Consider the following 15,439-nt stretch of genomic DNA (forward strand, 5'->3'; position numbering starts at 1 on the left):
GACTGTCATGGAGCTCTGGACATCTCCTCTGCTGGTCCAGGCCCCCTAGCAAAACAAAACAAAACAAAATCCTGCTCTCCACCATTCAGATTCTCTTGCACAGCTCCATGGAGCCGCCTAGGTTCGCTGTTTGGGGAAAGATGATCTATAATCCAGCCTTCATTATTCTCTCAACTGGTTTGAAATACCCCAGAGATTGGACTATAGATGAGAGGAACATCCTTAAGTTTCCAGGCTACTCGACCAAGACTTAGGGTCATTAATATGTAGGCATTTGAATTTGGTTTAAAGTTTAAAAGAAACTTCAAAGTAATGATTGGAAACCCCTTATTGGTTGCTGAACTCTGAAAATGCCTCTCGCTGGCCTGGCTACAGAATTGGAAGTTGTGAATACTTTTGTATGTCTGGAATGTAGCATCCTATACCAAAGGAAAGAGTCTCTTTTATTATTAATACAAAAAATGATTTATACTTCCCAAGTTTATGCATTTCACTAATTTTACAATCATTTTGACATTTCAAAGCTTGACTTCCTTCCCCCTCTTTCTGTGGTTCCTTAAATTTACCTTTAATATCTTCTGTATATCCAAATTAACTTAATTTGCCCATTTATTCATCTTCTTCAAATAAATACTCTTATGAAGCTGCAGGTTAATACAATAATCCTGCCAATGTTATTATCTGTTTACAATTTATCTGTAAATAGTCAATAAACCATTTCCATTCTTTTATACAGTGCTACCTTGGTTTACGAACCTAATCCATTCCGGAAGTCCGTTCTTAAACCAAATCATTCTTAAACCAAGGCGTGCTTTCCCATAGCAGCGGGGGTCTCAATTTACAAATGGAACACACTCAACAGGAAGCGGAACATGTTCCTAAGGCAAAGTTTACAAACCAAAACACATACTTCCTGGTTTGCAGCGTTCTTAATCCAAGTTGTTCATAAGGTAAGCTGTTCTTAAACCAAGGTACCACTGTATGTATATGTGGAGAGAGAGAGAGAGAGAGAGAGAGAGAGAGAGAGAGAGAGATCTTGATTTCTCATTCTTCCGGTAAGTTTCGCCATTTCTGCATATTCCATAAGTTTTTGTATCCATTCTTCGTTTGCTGAGATTTCTGCCTCTTTCCACAAAGGTTAGAGTCTTGCCTGTTCCTAGTTTTGCCTTTGGCCAAACAAAGGAATGTTTGGCTCTGAAAGAATGTGAACTTTGGGGTGTAAAACATCCCCACTCTTTAGGTTCCCTACACATGAGCAGCCCCCCCCCCCGTACATTTCCTATTTTGTTTCCCCATGTCTGCAACACACACACCCTGAACACCTATCCATGAAGCTATCGTCTGCTCACATGTGGCATGCCTCAGCTTAACTGCGAAGTGAATGTGGCTTAGGTTGATAAATCAGATGGGAGCTGGTTTGAGGGGGAAAGCATCAGGCAGGAGTATTTCTCAAGAAACGTCAGGAAAGATGTGGATTGTGCCTAAAGTGGTGTGAGGTGCACAGGATCCAGAGTTAACAGTACCACAAATGTAAAGGCCTGTTCCAATAGCTTGCTGCTGGGATAAGATGCCAAGCATTGCTGACTCTGCCAGCAGGAAAAGAGTCCCACTCAGGTGGGGGGAATCCTAAATTAGCGGCCTGACTCTGGTTACAAAACTTTAAATGCCCGGGCGAATAAATAATCCAAAAATGCTCAAGAAGGATGAAAAGAGAGGCTGGTAAAGGGTGCGGCTGGGGAGAGGGTGTGGCCTGGAAAGATTCTCGGGCTGGACAAAGTGTCCTGAGGGGCCAGACATTTGGCCCTCAGGCCTGAGATTCCCTAACCCTGATATAAAATAATAAGTTTGCCAGGAGTTGATTGAAGCCAAATTCATTCTGTGCCACACAGCATCACCTTCTCAGAAGCATTTGTGACATCAGATCACCGCCAGACAACAATATTTTATTGATAGTTTCTTAACCCGAAGGCAAACAACCTAAGCATCACACCTCTTAGAATACTCTTGCACTCTAATCTGTTTTAGTTCTCTAATCTCCCTGCATAAGTGTGTTTTATGTGTATTGCAAACCCAAGTTCAGAAAGAGAGAGAGAAAAAATATGTTGTAATCCTGCCCACCAGTAGAGTTTTCGAAGAACGGGGTTTTCCTCCCTGATTAGTAAACCACCGTTAGTTTGTGGTTTCATTATGTCCGGATGTGCTTTGCACCAGCGTTCGCACAACTTGATTGCAATCTAGGCAGGTGTTTTTTAGGAAACGCAGGGTGCTGCCGCCACACAGGCTGCTTTTTGGCAGAGAGGCACAACTCTGAGAGTGTTTGAAGGCAGGCGGAGAGAATGAAGAATTACTGGATGCTCTGTGGAACCCTGGCTGTCTTTTGGGGAGCTGTCCTTGGAACAGGTATGCCACATTTGCCCATTGAAAGCAACTCAGATGTACAATGTTTTAAGCAAAGAAAGTGCTTTTGTGCCGGGAAGAATTGTCACTATTTTAATTGGCTCTAAAATTCTTACCTAGAAGGTGGTATCTAGATTGAAAAATTTAAAAGTTAAGGGGAAGCTTATTTTATCCTACTGGGCTGCTCTGAAATCAGGGTTATGGTAATCTATAATGTGCATTAGATGTGCTTACAATGTCAGGGCTGTGTTTTGAAATGGTGATCACCAGGCGTTCAGTAATGCTAAAGTATTCATTTTTTTTTTCCTGTTTTTGGGTTGGCTTGAGTGATCCATGTGAACCAGAAGTGCATTGCTTTCTATAATATGAATCTTAATATGACTTGGCGTTTACATGCATTCCTGCTAATGTCCCTACTGACTGCTCTAACGTTTGTAGGTGTTGTTATTGTTCAGAATAATAATACTTCTAGGGGATTTTTCATGGTACAAACCACTTATTAAATTCAGAAAGTAAGGTGGAATTAAGGGGTTTGGATATGGGAAAGGGAAGGAATCCAGACTGGCAGAGAAAAGAAAAAGAATCATAGAATCATAGAGTTGGAAGAGACCACAAGGGCCATCCAGTCCAACCCCCTGCCAAGCAGGAAACACCATCAAAGCATTCTTGACATATGCCTGTCAAGCCTCTGCTTAAAGACCTCCAAAGAAGGAGACTCCACCACACTCCTTGGTAGCAAATTCCACTGCCAAACAGCTCTTACTGTCCTGAATCCTGAATGGCCCCAAGAGTGACCCATGGTAATGTAGGAAGAAGAGGAATTGTAGTGGAGAGGATTATGGCCAGAGCAGGGTTGCTGCTTTTTGCTGGATGACACCAGTGGAGGGAGGCTTGTGCCCATTGCGACCGGGTAGGGCAAAAGGTAGGGACCCCAAGCACTGGGTGGCAAAAGTAGTGTAGTGGCAAATTCAAAAGTGCAGGTTCTCTTCATGACAGTCGCAGCCATGCCCCCTCACAGCAGTCCCCCTTTTATTATAATACCACAACTATATAATTATGCAATAATAAAAGTTGGGGATGCATTGCAGCAATTAATGCCCCGATGCCCAGGGGAGCTGTGTCACCAGTTGGAATAAAAAAATATTGGACCAGTGTTCTGACCCAGTGTAAAGCAGCTTCATAAATTCATATACGATTGGATAGTCCAGGCTTTCCCAACCTGGTGCCCTCCAGAAGCCCAAACCAGCCCAGCCCTGTAACCCAGTGATGAACCTGAGATACGTGGACCTCCGAGTCTGAAAATGCCACGTCGAAGCCTTGGGTTTCAGCTTCCTCCCTAGCAACCTAAATTTGGCTTCCAGGATCTTTTCAGCTGCAAATCTCAGTATGACTCAGTAGCCCACCCTTTGCATCTCATTATTACCTTGGCATCGTTTTTTTTTCGGGATGTGCACGTGATAAAATAGATGCGCCCTAAACATCTGGCAGATCGGCACCAGAGAATGTTCTCGTTTTTCTTCCTCAGTCTAAAAAACTTGTGTTTTATGGGCAGCTTATTATGGGCTGGATCAAGATGAAGAGAAGGTCCTGGTTGATAATAAATGCCGGTGTGTGAAGGTGACATCGAAATTCGTCCCTTCCAAAGACAACCCACAAGAGGAAGTACTGGAGAGAAACATTCGCATCATGTAAGTGGGACTTCATATAAAGTTTCTCCTTTTCCCGAGGCATATACACAACTGTCAAAGCCATAACCACCGAATGGGACAGAATAAATGCTGCATAGTAAAGGTAAAGGGACCCCTGACTATTAGGTCCAGTTGTGACCGACTCTGGGGTTGCGCGCTCATCTCGCATTATTGGCCGAGGGAGCCGGCGTATAGCTTCCAGGTCATGTGGCCAGCATGACAAAGCCGCTTCTGGCAGACCAGAGCAGCACATGGAAACGCCGTTTACCTTCCCGCTGTAGCGGTTCCTATTTATCTACTTGCACTTTGACGTGCTTTCGAACTGCTAGCCTTTCTATAATTTGGGGAGCGGGATTATCTCACTCTTCCTCTTTGTGCAGCTTCTGTGGTGAAGATGGAAGAGCAAGCAGGACACCAATACAGCCCTCCAGGATCTCCGTCTTCCCCCACCTCTATCACTTTGTCAATTTCACAGGTGTAGCCCAGTTAAGTCTTTTTGCAATGAAAACCATGAAAAGTCTTGTGGCACCAACAGATTTGTGGTGGCTGCCACAAGATGACACAAGACTCTCTGGTGGTTCCTCACATCCAATTCTCCTTCGACTCTTAGAACATCCTGGAAGACCCTCTCACTACACATTCAATTACAGGCACCTCCCCATTTACATGGGGGTTATGTTCCCCCATGTATACATGAAATTGTGTATAGTGGGGAACACAATCTTTAAAGCCTGTGAACACCCTCCTTTCTCAAGCTCCAACTCTCCACAGGCCTCAGAGGTCAGTGCAAAGGCTCCTGGAATTGCTAGCCATTTGCCAACTCCTTCCCCACCATTTTTGCAGTTTTCCTGCTTTTTCCGCACCCCTTTTGCCATTTAAACAGATTTATTTATTTCCCGGCACCACACTGTAACGCATGAGCGGGGAAATGCCTGCACTGCATTTCACCTCTGCTATCGGCAGCCATAAAACGCTTCCAATGGCTTGACAACACCATACAGATGACCAAGCTGCTGCAGAGTGAGAGAGCTCAGCTATCTGCATTGGCTCACTTGCCAAACCAAAATTGTGGTTTCCTCCCTCAACACAGCAGAGCTTACGCTGGTGCAGTGGCAATCTCACAAAGCTGCCACAGCCGACGAGGTGTGAGGACTAGCCTGAAGGAAATGGTTCATCTTGTTTCCCTCACACACACACACACTGCAGGCTGCATTTGACAGACGTGTGGGGTTGCCCACCTGTCAATCACCTGTTGCCCCATTTTCAGTAGCACAGTTTTAAAGTAAACTATGCAGGCAAGAATCCTGCGTGCGGTGCTTTGCAGCCCCAACAATCAGGTAATTGTCGGGACTTCAAAGCACCGCATGCAGCCATATGCAGAGAGCCATACGTGGCACTGTGCATTGGGCTTTGCCGGTCCACTGATCAGCTGTGCCTACTAATCCATTTTGTCCCAGCTATGCCTGTACCTGCCTCACAGCTGATGTTATATATGGTGTCAGGTGTACAGCAGGTGGACATGGCTTTGCCAAAATGAACTTGCAGGTCAAACAGGGAGGCCTTGTGGGTCATATTAGGCCCACAACCTAGAAGTTCCCCACCGCTGATCTAGGGAATGGCCTGGAGGAATCAGTTCATCCAGGATTTGGTCCAGAGGAAACTGGTTTGGCAGGGAGCTTGGGCACTAGTGACTATTAAAGCAGCAAAATTCTATGCATCAGCATGTATTTCTAAGAACCAGATGGTTAAATCTAACTGACCACACCAGTAGTCAACAATCCATTCTAGAGTGAATGTGCCACAATGTGGGCAGACACTTCCTAGCCCTTTGCTGCTCTGTCAATTCCAAAAATCTATCTGCTGGCTTGCAAACTTTAACATTGTTTGATTGCAACGTAGTGGCAGATCTGCAATCGTAATAATAAAGAATGATTGATAGTGACCCTGGTGCTGATCAGACTCATGTCCACTACTTGGCTTGGATAGGCGTCACTCCTCTGCCAACCAGTTTGTTTTCACAGGGGTTGGCATGCTGGCGCTGCGACCCTTGCTAATGGCAACAAGGGGGGAGAACTTGTCGGTCCAGAGCAATGACGGTTGTGCTTCCATTCCTGCATTTCATTTGGCTTGTAACTTCCTCTTCCTCTTTGCCTTCTCCAGAGTTCCCCTGATGACCAGAGAAAACATCTCTGACCCCACCTCACCAGTGAGAACCAGATTTGTCTACAACTTCTCCAAGCTGTAAGGGCTTCCCTTGATTGCACTTATCCCAATAAGCTCAGTTGGCGGTAAAAGAGTTGAGGCTGCTGTAGAGTGTGCTATGGTTGCAATGAAGCATATAACTGAGATGGCACCAACGGTGCCTTGTGCCAACTCAGCTATATTGGCTTTGGGTCATATCCAGAAGGTAGCGCTAAGTAGCTCTTTCCATCAGCCCTGGACATAGCTCCCACACTTGCCTGGGCAGTATGCAACAATGCAGGGATTCCCCAAACTTGGGTCTCCAGCTGTTTTCAGACTACAATTCCCATCACCCCTGACCACTGGTCCTGCTAGCTAGGGATGATGGGAGTTGTAGTCCAAAAACTCACAGCTGACTGCACTGGCTACCAGTTAGTTTCTGGGTCCAATTCAAAGTGCTGGTTTTGACCTATAAAGCCTTAAATGGCTCAGGACCACAATACCTCAAGGACCGTGTCAGAGGGCCTGGTATGGCTACTCTAGAGTGACGACTCCAGCATGGTCTTTTAAGGCTTTTATTAAGTGCTGATTATTTACAGTGTTCAGAGCAGTAAAAATGCATCCTTAAGGTGAGGTGTCAGAACTCCCGAATGGCGATTGGCGCGTTTTCTTCCAGCACCACAGCTTTGGCAGACCCAACCTCTTCCCCCTACGTTTGCGTCGCAATTCGGGAGTTGGGGGGATTGGCCTCCCCCCCCCCCGTGCGTCCAACTTCCTGTCCCACCTGCGGCCTGGGCTCCACAACCTTGCCTGAGCCTCGGACACCACTTCCTGACTCTCCGCTGGAGGCAGAGCTCTCCTTACTCTCTCCAGCGCTTGGGGATGGGCTGGAACTTAAGATGGGAGGGACTTCCCTGTATCCCTTGTCCCTCACATCCACCCCCCTCCCAGGCTCCTCTCCCCCCCTTCCTAGTGGCTCTCTGCTTGCTGGGGACGAGTGAAACCCCAAGAAGTCTGTGGCATCCGACCCTGTGGGTGTAAAAATTTTCCCCCAATCCTGCGATCTTTCTCCTTCCCCCTGAGAAGACGGGAATCCCAAGAAGTCAGTGGCGTCAGAGCTGGTGGGAGTAAAAATGTTTTGCCAGTCCTCTCCTGCCTCTGACGTCGTCGACCTCGGTGAAACCCACACCTCTTCTTCCGTGTCCTCAAATTCCGCTTCCCATCTCCATGGAGAGCTGCTGCCTGCTATCCCTTCCTCCTGCCCCTCCCCCTCTCCCTCCCTTTCCATGTGCCAGGGCTTGGACCTGTGGGGGAACAGGGCGTGGAACTCTTCCACTAAAAATTCCTCAGGTACTTCCGTGGCCGGTATCCACTCATTGTGGGACGGCGGAGTGTCCTCCCATGCTATCAGGTACTCCAGCCCTCTCACCCCTCTCCTTGAGTCTAAAATCTCAGTTGCCTCATTGAGCTGTCGGGCGTCTCCCGTCTCCCCCCCTCCCTCTGGAGGCTGATCGCTGTCCCTGAACCTGGTACATTCCCTGTACGGCGACAGCAGCGATCTATGAAACACTGGGTGCACTCTCATGTCCTCCGGCAGTGCTAGTCTGAAGGCTACCGGGTTGACCTGTTGCGTGACCGTGAAGGGGCCCAGCCTCCTGGGTGCTAACTTTTTGCATCGCCCCCTGGTGGGAAGACCTTCCGAGGATAACCAAACCTTGTCCCCCACCCTGATGACCTCTCCCGGTCACCTGTGGCGATCTGCCCCCTTCTTGTACGCTTCCTTGGCCCTCTCCAAGTGTTCTCTGAGCTGCTGGTGCACCGTCTCCAGGTCCTCTGCCCAATCCTCTGCCTGTGGGCCCTCTTCCTCCTCCTCCCCCTCCCTATCCGGGAAAGATCTGAGGTACTGCCCGTAGTTGGCCTTAAAGGGCGACACCCCTGTGGAGACGTGCACCGCATTGTTGTAGGCAAATTCTGCCAGTGGCAGGCGATCCACCCAGTCCGTTTGCCTCTGGCTGACGTAACATCTCAGGTACTGCTGCAGAATGGCGTTGACCCGCTCCGCCTGTCCATTGGTCTGCGGGTGCCGAGCCGTAGACAAACTGACCTCCACCTGCAGGAGGTTCATTAGCCGCCACCAGAAACTGGAAACAAATTGGCGGCCACGATCCGAAATAACTCTTAAAGGCAATCCATGCAGTCTGAATACGTGGTCAACAAACAGTTTGGCCGTCTCTTCTGCCGAGACCGCCCTGGCACACGGTATAAAGTGGCACATTTTGGACATGAGGTCCACCACCACCAACACTGTGGTCTTGCCCCTGGACGACGGCAGGTCTGTGATGAAGTCCATGGACACTACTTCCCACGGCCTGTGCAGTGTGGCTAATGGCTCCAGCAAACCTGCTGGTGGCGCTCTGACCACCTTTGCTCGCTGGCAGGTGTCACATCCCCTTACATAATCCCGAACATCCTCCCGCACCCCTGGCCACCAGAAGTGTCTCATGACTAGGTGAGTGGTTTTGTCCCTTCCGAAATGACCCGCCGTTGGGTTGTCGTGCATCTGCTTGAGGGCCTTACCTCTCAGCTGTTTGGTTGGCAGGTACAGGGCTCCCCTGTAAAAAAGCAAACCCCTCCTTTCCTCAAAGTCTTTGGCCTGCTCCCTCCCCCCTCTCAGTTCTCTGAAGATGCGGGTGGCAAATTCATCAGCTGCTGTCAGTGCTGTGAGTTCTGCCTCGCTCACCACTGCTGCTCCGCATGACCATGCTGATGGGGGGAAAATGTGCCTGGGTGCTGGTGGCAACTCCTCCTCCATGTACTCTGGCTTGCGGGAGAGGGCATCCGCCCTGACATTCTGCTCCCCCGGGATGTAGTGGATGGAGAAGTTGAAGTTCGAGAAGAACTCTGCCCACCGTATCTGCCGCTGGTTGAGCACCCTGGCAGTTCTCCAGAACTCCAGGTTCTTGTGGTCTGTGCACACCTGGATGGGGTGCTTGGCGCCCACCAGGAAGTGTCGCCAGTGCTGGAACGCAGCGTGGATCGTGAGAAGTTCCCTATCAAACACTGTGTAGTTGCGTTCTGGCTGGGTCAGCTTCCTGGAGAAGAAGGCACAGGGTCTCCACTCTCTGTTGGCGTCCAGTTGCAACAGAATCGCTCCCAGAGCCTTGTCCGAAGCATCTGTCTCCAGGCGTAGGGGCGCATCCTGCACCACATGGAACAGGTGCTGGTCTGAAGCGAATACCCTCTTGAGGCTTTCGAACGCTGCTTGCGCCTCTGGTGTCCACCGGAACTTCTGCTTGCCTCTCAGGCAGTCGGTGATAGGAGCCGTGACACGAGAGAAGTTCTTGATGAACTTCCTGTAGAAGTTAGCGAAGCCTAGTAGGCGTTGGGCATCTTTGCGCGTCCTGGGGCTGTGCCAGTCCAGGATGGCCTGCACCTTGTCCTTGTCCATCGCCAGCCCCTTGTCTGACAGCTTGTAGCCCAGGAAGTCCACCTCTTTGGTGTGAAACTTGCACTTCTCCAGCTTCACATACAGGTGGTTGTCCTTCAGGCGCTGCAACACCTCCCTGACATCCTTCACATGTTGCACTGGGTCATTGGAATAGATAAGGATGTCATCTAGGAAGACCAAGCAGTTCTTGAAGAGGAGGGACCCCAGGACGTGGTGCATGAAGGCCTGGAAGCATGCTGAGCCCCCTTGCAACCCGAAGGGCATCACCAGATATTCAAAAGAGCCCAGAGGCGTGAACATCGTGGTTTTCCATTCATCGCCCTCCCGGATCCTGATCAAGTTGTACGCCCCTCTTAGGTCTAGCTTGGTGAAAATCTTGCCCCTGCGTGCCGCTGTCAGGAGATCATCCACTCTGGGCATGGGGAAAGCCACTGGCTCTGTCACTGAATTCAGTCGTCTAAAATCCACCACAAGACGGCGCTGTTGCGTGTCTTTCTTGTCCACCCAGAAGACCGGGCTGCCCCCTGCTGCCTTGCTTTCTCTGATGAACCCCCGCTTGAGGTTCTTGTCGATGAAAGCGCGCAGATCCTCCAGTTCCTGATCTGACATGGCGTACAGCTTGGCTGGGGGTATCGTTGCCCCTGGCACCAGGTTGATCTGGCAGTCAAAAGGCCTGTGTGGGGGTAGGTGGTCGGACTCCGCTTCGCTGAAGACCTCCTGCAGGTCCCAGTACGGCTTGGGTATCGCCTCACCCCCTTTGACATGCATGGTGGCCACCGTGGCTATCGGAGGCCCCTCCCCTGGTTGGTGCTGCATGCAATGTTCCAGACAAAAGTCCGACCCAAACGTGATGCATCTCTGGTGCCAACTTATGGAGGGGTCGTGGCGCGCCAGCCAGCTCATTCCCAAAACGATGGGGGGGTCTGAGATGGTTGTGACGTTGAAAGCCAGTGTCTCTGAGTGCCTTCCCACCGTCATTCTCATGGGGGGGGGTTTGATGAGTGATGGCCCCTCCCAGCAACTCTCTGCCGTCAATGGTGGCCACGTGCAGGGGAAAATCCAGCTGCAGAAGTTGGATCTGGTGCTCTTCTGCAAAGTTTCTCGAGAAGAAGTTGGCTGAGGCACCACTGTCAATTAAGGCGAGGACTGTCAGGGGATAGCCATTTGGGAGCGTTAGCGTGACTTCTAGAACCACTCCTGCTCTGGGAGGGGTGGGCTGGCTCTGCTCCTCTCTGTGCGGGTGGGCGGGCTGGGGCTGTTGTCTGCTGACTGTGCCTGGCTGCTGCCCCTTGTCTCCTGCAGCCAGGCTGTCTCGTTTCCCTGCTGTGGTGCTGCGTCAGCGGGGGAAGGTACAACCGTTCCCGCCTTTCCTTGCCACTCTCTGCGATGAGGGCAGTCTCTGACGCGATGCCGGGGGGAGTTGCAGAGAAAGCAATTCCCGCCTCTTCCCTCCTTGCGTCTTGGCGCCGCCGGGGTTTGAAAAGCCCCCGCGCGCGCTCCCCCGATCTCCATCGGTTCCGGCTCTGGGCTTGGTCTGGGCGGGTCTGGGGGCGGTCCCTGGGGTGGGGTTTGGTGATGTGGTCTGTCCTGGGAGCGTGGGAACCAAGGTTTTGCTGCGCGCGTCGCTTGTTTGTCATACCATCTGGATTCCTGTCTCACCCCCACCGCTAGCGCCGCTTTGCTTAACTGATCCATAGTCTGCGGTCTAGGACCTCTTGCCAGCTCATCCTTAACGTCTGCGTGCAAACCCAGGTAGAAGGCTGATTTCACTGGCTCACTTTGCAGATCCCACCCCAGTTTGTGCACCAGCATGGTGAATCTCGCCCAGTAGTCCCTAACTGTCGATTTTCCTTGTGTTAAGTTATGAAGCTCCTGTTTAGTGGCCTCCATTTCACTGTCGCTAGCGTACATTATTTTTAAGGCTTCTAGAAATAATTTTGCGTTCTTCATGCAAGGATTTTTTTGCGCGATGAGCGGTCTTACCCATTCCCGGGCGGCCCCCGTCAAATGCTCTATGATAAAGGAGACTCTGTGCGCGTCATCTGGGAATTCTGCTGCATGCAATTCCAGCGCATAATTTATTTCTGTCTCGAATCCTAGGTACTCCCTCGGGTCGCCGCTGAACTTGGTGACTAGACTCTGTCCCCTTCTCACTTGGACTAGCTGCGGCTGGGGCGCCCCCCCACCTCTAGCGGCTTTCTCCTCTTCCAACTTTTTCTGCAGGTCCAATACCATCACCCTTAGCTGTTTCTCAGTCTCCTCTTTTGTCCTCACCTGGTCCACCAGCTTGTTCAGCTCCTCCTGCGCCCCTCGCGCTTCCTCCTGAGCGGCATGCAATTGCTGCTGTGCGTGCGCCGTGAGGTTCTGCAGCTCCTGCTTCGCTGCTTCGGCCTCCAGCCTCCAATGCTCAGCCTCTTGAGCGCTCATCGCTGCCCTCCAAAGTAGCCAAAAAAAGATTCGGGAGTTGCTGTCAGAGGGCCTGGTATGGCTACTCTAGAGTGACGACTCCAGCATGGTCTTTTAAGGCTTTTATTAAGTGCTGATTATTTACAGTGTTCAGAGCAGTAAAAATGCATCCTTAAGGTGAGGTGTCAGAACTCCCGAATGGCGATTGGCGCGTTTTCTTCCAGCACCACAGCTTTGGCAGACCCAACCTCTTCCCCCTACGTTTGCGTCGCAATTCGGGAGTTGGGGGGATTGGCCTCCCCCCCCCGTGCGTCCAACTTCCTGTCCCACCTGCGGCCTGGGCTCCACAACCTTGCCTGAGCCTCGGACACCACTTCCTGACTCTCCGCTGGAGGCAGAGCTCTCCTTACTCTCTCCAGCGCTTGGGGATGGGCTGGAACTTAAGATGGGAGGGACTTCCCTGTATCCCTTGTCCCTCACAGACCGCCTCTTTCCATATGAACCTACCCATACCGTGAGATCACCTTCTGAGGCCCTCCTTTACGTGCCGCCTCCTCAAGAGGTCAGGAGAGTGGCAACACGAGGACGGGCCTTTTCTGCAGCGGCTCCCCGTCTGTGGCATGCTCTCCCCAGGTAGGTTCACCTGGCGCCTTCATTATACATCTTTAGGCACCGAGGGAAAATGTTCCCTTTTAACCAGGCCTTTGGCTGATCTGTTTTACATCCTATGCCCTTTTAAAATGGTTTTTTTTTGGGGGGGGAGAGGGGAGGCTATTGGGTTGTTGTTTTTGTTTTTATTATGTATTTTGTGGTTTTATATCTTGATTTTATTCTGTGAACTGCCCTGAAACCCCTGGGTATAGGGCAGTATATAAATCTAATCAATCTATCAATCAAAAACAGCTGGAGAGCCAAGGTTGGGGAACCCCTGAGCTAATGCATCATAGCTGCCAAGTCTCCCGTTTTCCCCGGGAAATCCCCGTTTTCCCAGCTGTTCCTAGCTGAAAAAACGGATTTTTTTGTTTTTCCCCGGTTTATTATGGCGCGGCGGCCATTTTGGAACTGGGCAGAGCATGCTCAGAAGCGACTTTTGATGCTGCTCTGCCCAGTTCCAAAATGGCAGCAGTGCGACTTCTGGCACGGCGGCCATTTTGGAACTGGGCAAAGCAGCATCAAAAGTCACTTCTGAGCATGCTCCGCCCAGTTCCAAAATGGCGGCAGCGCTACTTCCGGTCTGCTATTTCCGGCCCAGTCCCTTATTTCTCTGACAGCAACTTGGCAGGTATGTACTGCGTCTCATGGGCAGAAGGATGTATACTTGCACAACAGAACTTCCCCCACCTCCTAAGCATGTTCTAGAGAGGGTCCCTGGGCATGTGTGGTGAGGTTGGCTACTCTGGCAGGGGTTGATGGGAGTTGTAATCCAACTACATCTGAAAGGCAGTGCATTGGCTATACTCCTTCTGTGGCTCCTCCTCTTTGCACGGATCTGTTGGCTAACTTTTCTCCTCCTCTGCCACCTGTCTTCTAGCTGTAATAAATGTGCTGCAACAGATGACGAAGCCACAAACGACCACCCTGCGCCTGGGGAGAGCAGTATGTGCAACGACCCCGACCAACCCTGCTACACCTACGACAGGAATAAGTGCTACACGGCCTCGTGCCTGTTCTCGAACGGTGGGAAGACCGAGGTCATCCAGACAGCCTTGACTCCTGAATCCTGCTATGCCGATTAGATCATAGAGCTGAATCATCATGCAGGGCATGGTGGGGCAGATCTATGCCACCACAGAAACTTATGTCGGCTTCATAGTACCAGTTACAGCTTCCCTCAAGGGATCCTGGGAACTGTAGTTCGGTGAGGGTTCACTGTTAGGGATCCTTTGGGGTGGAGAAATTCGATAGGGTTCTCACCTAAAGGCAACCCCCCCCCAATTCACATTTTCCATAATGTGAACCGAAAAAAGCTCCCCTTCAAAATTTGCACGCCTCCAAATCACGCAGTGCAGTTCACCAGCCAAATGACGCGTACAAAAACACACGTCCTGTGCTAAAATCTACATATAAATGTACGTTTTAGTGAAAATAGCATTATGTTTGGGAAATTGCTTTTGAGAAACTGGATTCAAGAGTAACTGGATTAAAAGAAAACATATGCGGCAGGAGGACTTCACTCAAAAATTCCAATGAGCTTTCATGAGGATTCTTTTTTAAAATTGCAAACTGATGCGGAATTGTGCAGAAATGAATTTCAGATTAGAAAAAGGAGAATTGGAGAAGACAAAAATGGACACATTTGTCCACCCCTAGGGATTCCGAATGCCCCTCACAGAAGTACAGGCCTCTTGGTTGAGGGAAATAACCGTATGAAGTCTGTGGTGTAGAGACATACCCACATTGCCCTGCATGCTTGAAATTTAAAATATGTCTCTCTGTATCAGCAGAAGGATCTCTTCCTATTTCCTCTCCATAATTTCTTGCAGTTTATAGAAGTCTTTCCCCCCTATCTGCAGCCCCTGCATGTTGTCACAATAAATATTGCCTTTCATTGTCTCCACAGTCGTTTTATTGGGACTAACCGCTACCAGTTCCACATTCTGCGTTCGACATCTTTGACAGGCATAAAACTGGCATAATTCCTTGGAAGTACTGGAGCTACATCAAATTACTTCTGGGGCACAGCCGGGAGGGAGTGTGGTATAGTAGTTAGGGTGCTGGACTAGTGGAATTACTAGGTTCCCTTATTGGAGGTCAATAGGTAAAGGTAAAGGGACCCCTGACCATTAGGTCCAGTCGTGACCGATTCTGGGGTTGCAGCACTCATCTCACGTTATTGGCCGAGGGAGCCGGCATACAGCTTCCAGGTCATGTGGCCAGCATGACAAAGCCACTTCTGGCGAACCAGAGCAGCACACGGAAACACCGTTTACCTTCCCGCCGGAGCAGTACCTATTTATCTACTTGCACTTTGACGTGCTTTCAAACTGCTAGGTTGGCAGGAGCTGGGACCGAGCAACGGGAGCTCACCCTGTCACAGGGATTCGAACCACCGACCTTCTGATTGGCAAGCCCTAGGCTCTGGGGTTTAACCCACAGCGCCACCCGCATTCCTGGAGGTCAATAATAACAAGGTAATAAACCAATAAGCATTTATTTTGCATGTGCAAGGTGGCAACCCTAGTGGAGAGGTCACTACAAAGGATTCAAATGCAATGCAGGCATTTTAATGTAAATTAATCAAAAGCATTACAGCCTTAAAGCATTTTGGGGACACTAAGCAACTAGCAGTTTACACCTTTTGACATGCACAATTAGCATA

The 15,439-nt window shown here is 50.1% G+C and overlaps 1 protein-coding gene across 1 annotated transcript; it reads left to right on the top strand.

Moving 5' to 3' along the window:
- Positions 1-2,150: 2,150 nt before the first annotated feature.
- JCHAIN (joining chain of multimeric IgA and IgM) lies at positions 2,151-14,673 on the top strand. The gene is made up of 4 exons (XM_060278362.1): positions 2,151-2,400; positions 3,950-4,085; positions 6,246-6,326; positions 13,652-14,673. Exons 1-4 carry the CDS (start codon positions 2,337-2,339, stop codon positions 13,854-13,856), a joined length of 486 nt encoding a protein of 161 aa, XP_060134345.1. The 5' UTR covers positions 2,151-2,336; the 3' UTR covers positions 13,857-14,673.
- The last annotated feature ends 766 nt before the right edge of the window (positions 14,674-15,439 follow it).

This window comes from Zootoca vivipara, chromosome 9, assembly GCF_963506605.1.
Source record: "Zootoca vivipara chromosome 9, rZooViv1.1, whole genome shotgun sequence".
Lineage (NCBI taxonomy): Eukaryota > Metazoa > Chordata > Lepidosauria > Squamata > Lacertidae > Zootoca > Zootoca vivipara.